The sequence below is a fragment of the Notamacropus eugenii genome, chromosome 3, assembly GCF_028372415.1.
Source record: "Notamacropus eugenii isolate mMacEug1 chromosome 3, mMacEug1.pri_v2, whole genome shotgun sequence".
Lineage (NCBI taxonomy): Eukaryota > Metazoa > Chordata > Mammalia > Diprotodontia > Macropodidae > Notamacropus > Notamacropus eugenii.
This window is the reverse complement of record NC_092874.1, coordinates 304,683,847-304,697,986: the sequence shown is the minus strand read 5'-3', so window position 1 is coordinate 304,697,986 and position 14,140 is coordinate 304,683,847. Positions and strand designations below refer to the sequence as shown.

At 48.8% G+C, this 14,140-nt stretch overlaps 1 protein-coding gene across 2 annotated transcripts; it reads right to left on the bottom strand.

Moving 5' to 3' along the window:
- Nucleotides 1–1,398: 1,398 nt before the first annotated feature.
- LOC140496573 (uncharacterized) lies at nt 1,399–7,536 on the bottom strand. 2 transcript variants are annotated; one of them, XM_072596515.1, is made up of 4 exons: nt 7,401–7,536; nt 7,086–7,190; nt 5,635–6,182; nt 1,399–4,377 (listed from the first exon to the last, which is right to left on the bottom strand). In XM_072596515.1, exons 3-4 carry the CDS (start codon nt 5,784–5,786, stop codon nt 3,876–3,878), a joined length of 654 nt encoding a protein of 217 aa, XP_072452616.1. In that variant the 5' UTR covers nt 5,787–6,182; nt 7,086–7,190; nt 7,401–7,536; the 3' UTR covers nt 1,399–3,875. The 2 variants fall into 2 exon arrangements, with proteins under 2 accessions (XP_072452616.1, XP_072452618.1); XM_072596517.1 differs by having other exon boundaries at nt 5,635–6,244; nt 7,086–7,536.
- Nucleotides 7,537–14,140: the final 6,604 nt, after the last annotated feature.

Genomic DNA, 14,140 nt, shown 5'->3' with positions numbered 1-14,140 from the left:
AAGCTTCAGGATAAAGAAACACAGCCCTGGCCCTGACAATGCACACATTCTTTTGTGCCCCTCATCCATCTGCTTGGAGTGTCTGTGGGTGAAGGCGGCAACGACAGGCCAGACACTGAAGCAAGTAAAGCTGATCACACCATTGCTCCAATTTGGGGACAAACCAGTCACTAGATATGTAAGGTCTCTGGACCACACATACACAACATCCAACCTCTCTGCTTCAAGCGCTCCATGATGGGAGAGGACACTCATTGACTTTAGAGGCCATCCTTCCACTCTGCAACAGCCTTTACCCAGGGCAAGTTCCCATCTGATCATCCTTCATGTACTTGGACACATGCTGTCCCCCATCCTTCCTGAACTGGCTTCCCAGAAATGATCACACTACTCTACCTGTGTTCTGACCAGAACATCATACATTGGGACTCTTCCTTCCTTCTGCACACTGGACCTCCCTCAATGCAGCCTCAGCTTGGAGCAGCTAAAGGCACCAGCCTAGGAGTCGGGAGAGGATCTGAGTTCAAATGCAGCCTCTGACACTTACTAGCTGTGTGACACTGGGCAAGTCACTTAACCCTGATTGACTTTTAAAAAGCAGCCTCCTGTTGTACACAGTTTTTGGCTACTACACCATATAGACTGATACTGGACTTGCAGACCACCAAAAGCAGGCGTGTACTGGAGACAGTCAGAGGGGCTCAGGAGTGTCAATTATTACATTGTTAAATTATTAACATAGTATAATTAATATCATATTTATAATATATTAATATAATTATATGATATTATATTAAATTATTAAATTATCAATGAGAATATTTACACATTGGAAATGTATAAATCTATGAATCCCAGATTGACTTACCATTTTGTTGACTGTCTAGTCTTAAGAGAAAATGTCAGTAATGCAGATTGAACCTCAAAATAGTACATTTTTCCCCATAAAAGCTTTTTTTTATTAAACATTTACCAGTTCACTTCTGAGCAAACCCTTTGTTTTTTTCTCGGACCACTGTGTCTACTCACACTTTCTTCTGTCTTGTAGTTTTGAAGTTGACTTTTTGAATTCAAGCAGAAAACTTTACATTTGTCCTTGTCAAATTCTAGTAAATTTGACTTGGCCCAAAGTTCTAGGCTATTGAGGACTTTTTCCTACTCTAGCTTTATCATCCAGTATGGGAGCTAGCTACATCTCCTACCCTGGTGTCTCCTTCAAACCTGCCACCTATCCTTTCGTCCAAATCATAGAAGGAATACTGAGCAGTGGAGGACTTGGCCCATTAAATAGAACAGGGTAAAATGCAGATGTTCAGACCCTCCTCTAGGATGCCAAAGAGTCAACGAGCATTTTCTAGGTATCTTTTTGTTACGTCAGTGAATGAATGAATGAGTAAATGAAGGATAAAGCATTTATTAAGCCCTCACTATATGCCAGGTGCTATGTCACAGGCTGGGGATAGCAGTACAAGCAAACAAGATAGTCTCTTACCTAGGACAAGAAGCTTTTGTTCTAATGGAGGGAAGACAATATGAAAAAAATGTAGCTATTGAGAGGGATCGGGGGTCACAATTTGGAAACTGTGGCTCCAGAAGTGATGCGGAGATCTAGTTCCAGGCAAAAGCTCACCTGTCATGGCCCAGGATGTTCCAGGAGTAGGCTTCTAGGTTCAGGTGGAAGGGAGGTGAAGACGAACAGGGTGCCCAGAGCTCAGGCAACAGGGTTCAGAAATGGGCCAACCACTATGCAAACCACACTTTGAGTCAGGTTGTTCCCTCATTTCTGAATACATGTCACTTTACTGTCATCTGGTCCATCTCTCTCCATCTTCACTAAAAGCATACTAGGATAGATTCTGTCTGATGCTCTGCTGATAAAATCTTCGTCCCCATTATCCTCCCTGATCTGCCCACCAAATGACTGACAGAAAAGGAAAGAAAACTAGACTGTTACTGATTGTTCTGGATCTTGTAGTGATCACTGATTCCCTTTCTAATTTTATACAACCTATTCGTTTTCATTTGTGCTCTAGAATGTTTCTGGGAATTAAAGTCAAACTCCTTGACCTAGAGTTTGACTAAACTCCTTCCCTTTTTTGGTCATTCATATCTCCAGGCTTGCATGCCTATTCTTCTCTCCCCTCTGCTTCCCCTACCCATATTAAAGACACACCAGTCTGGATTGTTGCAATGGGCTCTCCAAACGTCTCCCGATTCCTAGTCTCTTGTCTCTTCTCTACTCCATCTTTGATTCTATGGTCAGACCAATCTTCCTAATGCAGAGATCTCGTCATGTTGCCTCTCTCCTTAAAACCCTCACAGGACCCAACAACCTGTTTGCTGATTTGGTGCAAGTGCAAGGGAGTAATTCAAGATGAGGCTGACAGAGTCAGGGGGTGCCAGCCCCTACAGGACCTTGAATATCAGACAGAGAGATTGGGACCTTCTCCTTTAGGCAAAGTCAAAGCTTTTGATCGGGAAGTCATATGTGCAGATGTGGGTATTAAGAAGATTACAACTGGGGAGTCTACATCTGGGGAGTTGTGTTCAGCTCTAGGGATCACATTTTAGGAAGACTGCTGACAAGCTGGAGTAGATACAGAGGCAGCCAACCAGGAGAGCTAGGAGCTGGAAATCAGGCCAGATGTGAATAGGTTGAAGGAACTGGGAGGTACACAGTGGGGGAGACAGCATGGCAGAGAGGAAAGGAGCCAGCTTCAAAGCCAGGCAGACCTGGGTTCAGGTCAAGTCTCTGACACATACCAGATGTGGGACCTTGGGCAAAGACTCAGTACTCTACGCAACTCTCAAGACTAAGGAGTTTCCAGCTTGAGACTCCCAGCACTCCCCACCCCCAAAATAATAGCAAGTCCAGTTATTTTTTTATTCCCACAAGAAGATTTAGGGGCCCACACTACCTGTCTGTAAGTATTTGAAGGGCTGAGGCAGGAAGGATTAGCCTGGTTTTGCTTGGCCCCAGAGCAGAGAGGTTTGCTAGGGAACTTTTTTTTTAATGCTTTGGTAGCTGCATCTCAATAGGAGCAATTTCCTTGACAATCCTGTGTATTTTATTTTGTGTATTTAAAACCATAGTTCTAAGTTGTGTGTGTCCTTCCTTCTCAAAGAGGACCATGACATCAGGGAAATGATGATATGACTTGCAATTGACTTTGATTTGAGTGAGGAAGGGCTGTGCAGAGTTACGGCCTCACTTTCTCCTCCAGAGTCATCTGGGTCCAGTGGTCAGATATTCATCAGACTTCTGGCAAGACCAGTGGATGGAAAGTGCAGAGGAGCCTAGCAGGTTGGACATCAGGAAAATCTGCCTACTGGGTAGAAATGTCCCCAAGAGGATGGACTGCCTAGGAGCCGGTGGGAGGCTTAGCAGAGGGGTGGGGGTGGGGGTTGAGGGCTTCAAACAAAGGGAGGGAGAGGGACCTGGGAGGTTTTTCCTTGACCTGGGAGATGTAGTGGGTCGCTTCCAGCTCCGAGAATCCCTGATCCTGTGAGAAGGTCAGAGGCAAGAAAACTAATCGCAATAGTCTAGGGGACAGCAACATGTCCCATGAAGCAGGACTAGGTGGGGAGTGGGGAAGGGAATGTAGCCTGGCCCTGGGAGGGGAAGGAAGGGGCAGAGATCCGGAAGATGGCCTGAGAATGGAAGAGCAGAGCTTGATATAAGGAGGAGGAAGGGTCGAGTTGAGGCTGACTCTGAGGAGCGAGCCTGGGAGCCTGCCTGGGTCGTGGTCAGGGGACTCTGGCCCTGACTCTCCACCGGAAGAAGGCCAGAGTTAGCAGAGGTCCGGCTCTTATCTGGGAGAAGGGCGGCCTCTCACCCAGGCGCACTACCAGAATTTCTCGATTCTGTTAGTGAGTCAGTGAGTCGATGCGGCCTGGGGCTGCAGAGCCTGGCCACCGAGTGCCCAAACCTCCGAACCCTTGCTCTCCTGTGCCCCCCCCCCGACCCCCAGCAATGCCGCGAGGTGTGGAGGCCGCCTTCCCGCACAGCCGAGTAGGGAGGCTGGAGAAGACAGCCCAGCTGGGGTCCGGCCGATGTGTGTCCCCTCCCTGTGCCCTGGAGAGCCAACCTGGCGCCCGTGGTCCAGTTGGGTCCGCATTGTTCCGCCGTTGTGCCCTGATTCTGATTGCGCGGGAGCACGCGGGGGCTGACAAATGGGAGAAGGTTGAGAGGGCCGAGACAAAGGGGGGCCGGAAACCCCGTAGGAGCCGAGTAGGGAATGGGGGGAGGGCAGGGCCGGCTTGGGGGGGCAGCCAGGGCTCCAAATATCTCCTGGCTGCAGCAGCAGAAACCAAACCTTGCGGCGGGGTGGGCGATGAGGAAAGGTGCTGATTTCAGTTTTCTTTACAGCTCCGAACCTGACAGAAGGGGAAAGCGGGCAATGCGGCTAGGGGATGGGGAGGGATGAGTCTCGCCTGGTTCATTTCAGGCACGAGGCTAGGGGGTGGGATGGGGCGGAGATCCAGGGCTTCTCGCCCTGGATCTGAGGACTTGTCTCCAGAAGGTGAATTACGAGGGCCCAAGGACTTTGGTTTCCACTTTATAGAGGAGAAAGCTGAGGCTCAGACAGGGAAAGTGACTCCCTGAGGTTCCTACAGGGAGTCAATACTTTCCCTTTTGATACTGCTCCGAAGTTGACAAAGCAATTTCCTCCCCAGGCTGCTGCCCTGTTGGTGCAAGTATCATCACTTACACACCCATGTAGTTATTGACAGCAGGTTAAATGACTGAGTTATGGTCACACAACAAGTGTCAGACACTCAGCCCTGCCTTAGCTGGCCAGAATCTGGAATGTCCAACACAGGGATATCTGTGAATTACTGGGGTGGCTCTTCTCTGGCCTCTCGCTGTTGAGGATCAGAGAACCCCAAGGGAAAAGGAGGGGAGGGAGCTCAGAGCCAGCTGGCCCAAGCCTCTAATTTAATGAGCAAGGAAATGAAAGCGGAGCCATGTTGGGACTTGCCATCATCACTTAGGTAGTGATCTTCAGAGGCCAGACTTGAACCCACATTCTAGGTCTGCCAGATGCACCATTATGCCACATTCCTTCTAAGTCTTTTCTCTAAAAGGAGGGCATTCAACTAATGCCCCCTCTGAGGGAGGGGTTGTACGGGGAGGGAAGAGATCGCAACATCTGGAGGGGCTTTTAAGGTGAAACTGACCCTCTCATTTTTAGAGGAGGAAGCTGTCCCAGAGAGGGCAAGTGATTGGTTCCATGGGTGGTAGCATAGACAGGAGTCTTGACTTTGGTGCAACCCAGTGGACTAGACCACAACTGATTAGTCTGAAAATGAGCTGGAGGTGGGGAGAGAGATCCAGAAGGAGGGGGTGCCTCAGAGAGGGAGAGAGGGTTAGGCTGGGCTTCTGAGGCTCAGCTGCCAAGACAATGCAAGCACATCCTTGGTTTCTGTCCTCCCCCCACCCCGATATGTGGTCACACAGCCCTAGTTCTTATGTAAATATATCGCCATTATCAACCAATCCACAGCAGCAACAACGGCCCGGCTATCATCTATGCAGTATTTGATGGTTTACAAAGTGCTTTACAAGTACGATTTCACTTGTTAATACTAGAGCATCCTAAGGGCTGCCCCTCCCACCGCCAGCCCATTCACCTCCGAGTCTCCATGGTAACTGCTGACTTCAGCTGTGATGTCAGGGCCCCCAGCCAGCCTGACTCCATTAACCCTGTCCCATCCATCTCAGCCAGGGGGAGGCCAGAGAAGAGCACAGAACACCCCTGGAAGGCGTCTGGATACTTCTTCATCCTTTCCCATCAACTGCTTACTGGATGTCCGACCTGCAGCGTCTCAAACTCATCAAGTTCCAAATAGAATTCATTATCTTGCTTCCCCCCGCCCCACCATGCCCTCTTTTCCCAATTTCCTTCTAGAGGCACTGGAGGCACTATCAGTTTCCCATTCATTCAAGTTCCAAACCTCAGTTTCCCTCTTGTCTCCTCTCCCCCACTCACCTCATCTTCCCAGGCCAAAGGGTTGTCCTTTCTACCTTCAATTCTCTTATCATACATCCCCTTCTTTCTGCTCACAGTGTCAGGAAGGGTACCAGCCCTCATCACCTCTCACATGAACTGCTGCAATAGTCTTCTGGTTGGGCCTCCTGCCTCCAGTCTTTCCTCCATGCAGCTGCCAAATCAACTTTCCTAAAGCCAAGGGCCGATCAGGTCAATCCCCTGCTCCATAAACTCCATAGGCTCCCTATTACCTCCAGGATCAAATAGAAAGTATTTGGCATTGAAAGCCCTTCACCTTCACAACCAGGTGCCTCTCTACTTTTCCAGGCTTCTTACCCTTTACTCCCCATCATGTGCTTTATGATCCAGGAATGATGGTCCCTCTGAACCCGCTTTCATGTTTTTGCACATGGAATACTCTTCCCCCTCCATTTCTGCCTTTTCCCTTTTCTGGCTTCTTTCAAACTCAGCTCAGCTCCCACTGCCTTCCAGTTTTTCTCTTACCACTACAATCTTCCTCCTGGGATCACCTACCATTGCCCAGGTATGGACCTTGCATGTATTTTTTCAGCATGCTGTCTCCCCCATAAGAATTTGAGAGGATCCTCTATTCCCCTGCTTAGCACAATGCATGGCACAGAGTCAGCCCTTAACAAACCCTTGTTGACTGACTTTCTCACTAAAGGGTCCCCCTCCCAAAGACTTGCACAGGGATGGCATTAGACCCATTTGACCAAGAGGGAGATTGAGGCCCAGAGAGGGTCAAGAGCCTGGCCAGACTCAAAGGACTGGTTAGTTCAGGTAAGATTCCCAGTCCAGGCTGCTTCTCACTGATGCCCTTCCTCCGACCTGCCCCTACTACCCGTCCTCAGGTGTGACAGCCCTGAGGAGACGGAAGAACCTTATACTCTTCTTACAAAAGAGATCTGGGAGTGAAGACTGGCTATGAGACTGCCTAGATGGGTAACTTTAGTCTGTCCACTTTTGCTAAACCTCAGTTTCCTCCTCTGTAAAATGGGCATGCTATTCCTTTCATTGCCTGCCCCATAAGGTAACCCTTAAAGCCTAGAGACCCAGGGCTATTATACTTACCACTCTTGCCACATGAAACCTCTGGGTATGGAGTCAGAAGGGTTGACTTCAAGTCCTGGTTCTAACATTTCTCAGCTGTGTGACCTTCAGTGGGTTACTTTCCTCCTATGGGAGGAATGAGAAAGGTGAACTAATATGCATAATGTATAATGTATGTATAATACATTGTATAATGAGAAAGGTGAACTAAAGGGCTTTGGAGTCCCTTCCAACTCTAAATAACTTCTGCGTCCCAGCCACTCCCTCCCCTACATCCAGCACTCTGGGGCTTCATCCAGGCCATTGGCCCCACAGAGGACTCCTCTATCCTGGTACCATTCCTTCTTCCAAAGCCATCCCTGAGGAAACAACGCTGATGCCTGATCTGCCCTTCATTCTCCCCTTGCCCTTCTCTCTTCCAGACAGGCGTATGCTGCCCATCAGCACTCAGACCTCTGTATCTCTGAGAGCAGTCTGGGCTTTGCCTGACTGGCATGGGGCTCCCCACCCTTGCTTATGTTTGTGCGATTGGAGGAAGACACTCAGAGCAACTCGACCTGAAGAGTTGTGTGAGCAAGGAGAACAGGCAGCCAGGCCAACCCCAGGTCTCTGTAACCTCCCTTCCCCTGGCACTGCGAGTCAGACACAGCTTCTTCCCGGTCACCCTGACCCAGGCAAACTAGTTTTAATCAAGTTCTCCTTGGCAGCTTCCAGTCCTGAACAGGACATATGTGGACAAAGGAAGTAGCTGACATTGTGGGCCCAGGGGCCACGTCTGTGAGGGGAAGGGGGCATAATCTACATGGACATAGGGACCAGAGACTGTGAGGGGAAGGGGCATAACCAACATGGGCACAGGGACCAGAGACTGTGAGGGGAAGGGGCATAATGTATATATGGGCATAGGGGCCATTCTATGAGGATGGGGCTGGGGCAAGGGCAGACTACTGACAGAGGGACAGAATCTAAGTAATGACAGAAGCCAACTCTGTGGGCATGGGGGTGTGACGGACAAAGACAAATGATAGGAAGGGACGGGGTAGGAAGGGCATGAAGCCACATAAAGCTTCCACAGCACAGGGACTGTATGAGACCAGGGACACAGATGCCATCTACAAAGATGGCAAAGTTCGCCCGGGATGTAGGCAGCAAGTACAAGAATGGTTTCTATTCAAGGCCATGGGCAGCTTTTGTCTAGGAATGAGGCAATGTGTCTGGAGGCCAGGCTTTATGCTGACGTCATAGGTAAGATCACAATTTGTAGGGCTCACATTTTTACCATTGGAAGACTGTAGGGCCTGGAGGGAACATGCTGGGCAGAGTTGGTGTTTGAACTGGGCCCTTGGGGCTGAATGGGGCTGGAGTAAGAAGGAGAGGACAGGACCCCCATGGAAATGGACATTTATTCCAGGTACTCCTGGAAGGGCCAGAGCTGCCTAGGATAGTCTAGATCATTTGGGACTAGCCCCGATGTGCCCAGGATTAGGGCTGGGGGAGTAGGGGAAGGAAGGAGCATTGGGTTGGGTCCTGGGAAGTTGGTAGCCTGGTAGAGCTGGCACAGACAACAACAGGCTGGGCTGGGCTTGGCAAAGGTTTGTGGGGTAGGGGCCAGAAGCATGTGGGGAAAATCGCCAAGGTCTCTTCCTGAGATCTGCCATGCCTTCTGTCTGCATGGTGGAATTGGAGACCACTTTCCCAAAGGACAGTTTCCAGATTCCACCATCCTCAGGGATCCGCCAGGCCCTGAATTCCAGAAAGCCAGGCTCTCAGAACTCTAAGGCTGCTCAGCAAACACTGAGCCAGTACCAGATAACATCTGCTCTGACCATGCTTGGCGATTGGTTAACCAGGCTCTCTGGGAACCAGTCTAGTGGTAGGAAGCTCACCACTGATCAGCTCCTCTCCCTCACTTCTAGACTCACGCTTTTGTGTAATAATAGTAATAAGTGTAATTTTCAGGTAATAGTAACTGGGAGATATCGAGCTGAATTTTCCTTTTGTCAGTCACTGAGCAGAAGTAATCCTTGGAAGCTGGATGGGTTATGAAAAGGCAGAGCTGAAGAGTGGCAAAGACTTCAGGAAGAAGTGAAGGTGCGAGCAAAGGCAGCAAGTGTAGGAAATCAAGGTTTGTGCTTAGATGGACCTGGGCAGCAGGCACCTGAAGGGAGGCATTCAGGGAAGGTGAGGATGGCAAGGTTGATGGGGTCAGACTGAGGGCCAGGTTAAAGTTCAAGGAGAATCTGAGCCTCCCAGCTTATGGCCTATAGATAACACCACAGGGTCCCTGAACTAGAGCATCTCAGAGTGGGAAGGGCCCCAGATTATCTGACCTAACCCTTTTAAAGCAGGAATCCCCAAAACAAAATTCCCTCTAAGTGGGCATTCAACTGAAAACCTCTCATGAAGGAGAACTCACTACTTATTTTCCTTTTGGAACAGCTCTTGTTAGGGCAGGGAGGCAAAACCTGCCTCACTGAAATTCCCACTGGGCCACTACCGTCCTGGAGCCCTCTTGCTCATCTTGGGATGGGCAATATGACTGCTTCAGAGAAGAGAGGGGAGGGGACTTGGGCAGGGGTCCTCAGCTAGTCCCTATCAGAGCCAGCATGTCATCCAAGCCCTTTCCAGCCAGAACTGGGCAGAAGCCCCAGTCCTGAGCAGACAAAGACAGATTTGGAAGGGGGGTGCTCTCTTAGGCCTGAGCCCATGGCCTGGGAGGAAAGGATCTTGTGTTTGATAGGCATAACAGTCCAGCATCCCCGGAGGAAACCGGAGGGGGTAAAATCTCCCTCTACAGAGGGGCAGAAGGTTGGGGGTGCACAGGTGGAGGGCAGGGAGAAGGGAGAAGAGGGCCCCCAGGTCTCTAAGTGGTCCAAATTGGCTTCCTCCTCCTTCTCCTCTGAAGACTGACGCCTCCCTGGGGCCCCTCCCCTATGCAGGGAGCTGGGGATGTTTCCCCTGCCCTTTGATGTATGTACAGCTGGGGCCAAGAAAATAGAGTGGTGGGGGAGGGGAGGCAGGGCCTATCTGCCTGCCTGCAGGGAGAGGGAGCAGCTGGTGTGGGAGGGGATGGGTGACCCCTGCTGACCTTGCTGGGCTTTGAAACACCTCCTTTCCCCAGAGACCCAGCGGAAGTGCCTATGTCATGGGGGAGGGTCAGCAGGAATTGGTTTACTGGCCTAAGGGAGCTGTGAAAGGAGGGAGAGGGGCACAGATTCCTCCTAGTGGGGAAAGGACCCCAAGACAAGAAAACAGGGACATTAGGGAAGGCGATAGATTCTTCCTCGGGGCTCTTGGACTAGTGTCTGAGCTAGGTGGGTCTAGCTCTGAGAGTCTGGAATTCAGGGAGTGAAGAAGAGGCTGGCGAGGAGGGCAGGGAGGGCAAGAGAGCAGCTGGGCTCCAGGGAAAGAGCCTTGATTAGGAATCACATGACCCGGTCTCAAATTTCAGCTTTCCTGTTCACTGCCTGGGTGACCTCAGGCTGTACCTTACTGGGCCTCAGTTTCCCCATGTGTAAAATGTGGAAGTTGATCTCTAAGGTCAGAATTCCATGAACCACTGACCTTAACCAGCTTGCCCAGCTTTGGGCCTGAATGGCTCAGTGCCTGGAAGGTCAATGGTCACAAGAAGAAATAAACTTCAAAGCACACCAGTACCGAGGGTTTGAGGTGAGCAGGGACCGACCTCATTCCCATCACACCTACTCTTTACCTCGACGGGCACTTGACCTAAGTTCTGTTTCTAGAGAGAGCCCTTTGGGTTAACTTCTCATTCTTTTGGAGGAGGCAAGAGGGCATGAGCCCCAGAAGATGGAGAAGCCCCTGGTGCAGAGTTGAGCAGTTCCCAAAGGACAGAAGCTCAGTGAGGAAAGAGGATAGGGAAGACAAATAGGCTTTTTAAGTTAAATTCTATTTTTTTTTCAGTTAACAAGTATTTATTTTCTCTTCCTTCTCTTTCCCCTCTCCCCTACTGAGGGGGGGAAACCAAAGCTTTATAATGAATATACATAGTCAGGCAGAACAAATTTACACACCACCCTGGTCCAAAAATAGAAACCAAATGCTTTAACACAGTTTTGGGATCAGAAAAGAAAGGACTACAGAATCCTGGGAGCAGACTCACTTGAGCTAAGATGTCACCTGGCAAAGCCTCCTGACTCCCAGGCCAAGATTTGGTCCACCACATCTGGGTCTTCCCCCTCTGAGGATGCCTCATAGAACTGTCCTGATTCTCATTGAGGTCCCAAATAGAGCAAATGTATCACAAACCACAACAGGACATCCCAGTGCAGAGTGATGGAGCTCAGAACTGACACGGAGACTAAACCAGATCCAGTAGGAATCTTCATCCACAACCTTCCTAGCAGGTGCTCCTCCCGTCTTCCCTTCGGTGATGGGGAACCCACTACCCATGAAGAAAACTCATTCCATTTGTTATGGCATGAATTATTGGGCAATTGTTCTCAACATCAAACTGAAATCTGTGTCTCAAGACCAGCCTGCATTGATCCTGGTTCGGCCTTGTAGGGTCAAGCAGAGGGTCTTTCTTCCCCACTGTGGTGCTCCAGTCTTCCCCAGGCTAACCATCACTAATTCTCCAAAGCAAACTTTGAATGCTCTGGTCTTCAGTGCCCTCCCCATCCTGGATACCTTCTTCAGAGTTGTCCTCATCTGAGTATATTATTCCCTGAATAATGCACTTTCAGTGGTCTTTCCATTATCTAGAGGATTAAGTCCACAATTCTGTACATGTTGGCATTCAAGGTATTAGACAATCTAGTGCCACCTTACTTTTCCAGACTTATCTCATGGTCTCTCCTCTCTACATATACTGTAACCAAACTAACCTATTCACTAAGTAATTGGAATCTATTGAAAATTCATCCTTAAACTGCTCAAATTTGGTCTTTGGGGGTGTGTAGGATAGGAAAGGGTCCAGGTCTGCTATTTCATTTGTATTGAAAACTCCCAGTATGTAAATACCCTCCACCAATGCAGTTTGCAAACTCTTCTGTAATTTATAATCTTACAAAGATTCTCGGAGCACTGAGAAGTTAAATGATTTAACCGCAGTCACATAGCTAATACTTGTCAGAAGCAGGCTATGAACTTAGGTTTTTCCTGTTCCAAGACTGGCCAATATGCCATATTGATTCTCTCTAGTTTATCAGTCACCCTAAAATGTGATGCCTGAAAAAGTCATCAAAGTGGATCAGTCAGTGTGCATTTTTATACCTACTCTCCCCCTAGAAGCCAAGCTCTTAAGTTGGGGAGACAGAGAAGGAATAGCCCCAGGCCCTGCCCTCAAAGAGATTCCATTGTAGGGCATTGGATTATCCCTTCTATGAAGATATTTCCAAGATATCCCAGAGTTGGGGAACAACTAAGGCATCTTCCCAGTTTGAACACCAACCCCAACACCACAGGGCAGATACTGTTGTCAAAAGAGCCCTGAACTTGTAGTTGAGGTCCAGGCTCAAATTCTGGATATATTTTGAGATGTGGGGCAGGCTCTTATCCCTCTCTGAGACCTATCTGGGACCTGTTTCCTCATCTATCAAAAATGGGAAAGTGGGAATCTATGAGCTCTGATTTTCCTCCTACCTCTAAATTTAATGATTCCCCTCCAAAGTTTCCATCCCCCTCATCTCTAGGAGCAGGAAAATGCCTAGAGGTCAAAAACCCCAGCAGAGAAAGGGATAGGGGGATTCCAGGCTTCCTACAAAGGATGAATGAGGAAAATGCTGAGAAATAAAATGGCAGCAGTATCCAATCCACTCCTTCAAATCAGTTAAGCCAATGCACAGCATTTGAATCACTTGGACTGGGATTCATTAATATGTATCACACATGCTTTGCATGCTCTGGATATTCAAGATGGCATCATTCAATCTCCTTGAAAGATGAAGAGACAGAAGGGAAAGAGGAAGAACCCCCAAGGCCCTCCACATCTTTGCTCTTCATGAACTGTGCTTCAGGAATGTGGAGCCCTCCCTTAGAGCAAGATGTCCCCCAGGATTGAACCATATCTCCCTGTATCATCCCCAGGACCAACATCTGTACTTGTTATGGGAAGGAGGGAAGAGGACATTCCTCAGTGGCAAGACTTGATAAACTCCCCCTTCCTGTATTTTAGTCCCACTGAGCTGGGAAATGGCTGGTTCAGGACCATGGACAGAAGCACTCCCCCCACATTCTACTGTGGATGTAAGGGGACAGTGAAAGCCATGAGTATATAATTTAATCAGATCAATCAATATAGAACAATCAACAATACTCCCCCCTGTTGATGACTGACCTCTACTTCTCTCTTTCTCACTGCTTACCCTCTGCTCAACATCTCCCCCCAAAGAGTCGATAGATATGAGCCCTGCCTCTAGGGGAGTCCTTCCCAGTATAGAGGAGACAGAGAAGCAGCAGCCTCAGGCCCTGTCCTCAAAGAGTTCATAGAAAGCAGGCACAAATAGAAAACTTCCATATAGAAAATGGTCACAGAACAAGATGGATGTGACCCAAGATGGAATTGTGATGCTCAGACCCCAAATGCTGGTGGAATCAGAGAAAAGGATAGCTCAGGATAAGCAATCACCCTCTGGGAAGACTGTGTGGGAGGGGAGGCCTGCACTAGGCTCTGAACAAACAGAGTTCACATAGGATCCAAGAGAGGAGGATGATCTTAGTGGAAGGAAACACCAAGACCCATGACGTAAACATGGGTTGATAATTGTGTTGTGAATCCCAGTATAAGCTAAGGTGAAATTGGTAAACACAAAACATATGCAGGATAAATTAGCTAGAAAGACAAAAATGGAACAGTCTTCCGACTCAGAGAGCTTACATTCTATCATGAGAAACAACATAAACAAATAATGAATAAATACAAAAATTTATACAAAATATTTTGTTCAGTCATGTACAGTTCTCCATGACCCCATTTGGGGTTTTCCTGGCAGTGATACTGGAGTGATTTCCCATTTCCTTCTCCAGCATATTTTACAGGTGAAGAAACTGATGCAAACAGGCTTAAGTGACTTGCCCAGTGTCACACAGACAGAGAGTGTCTGAGGCTGGATTTG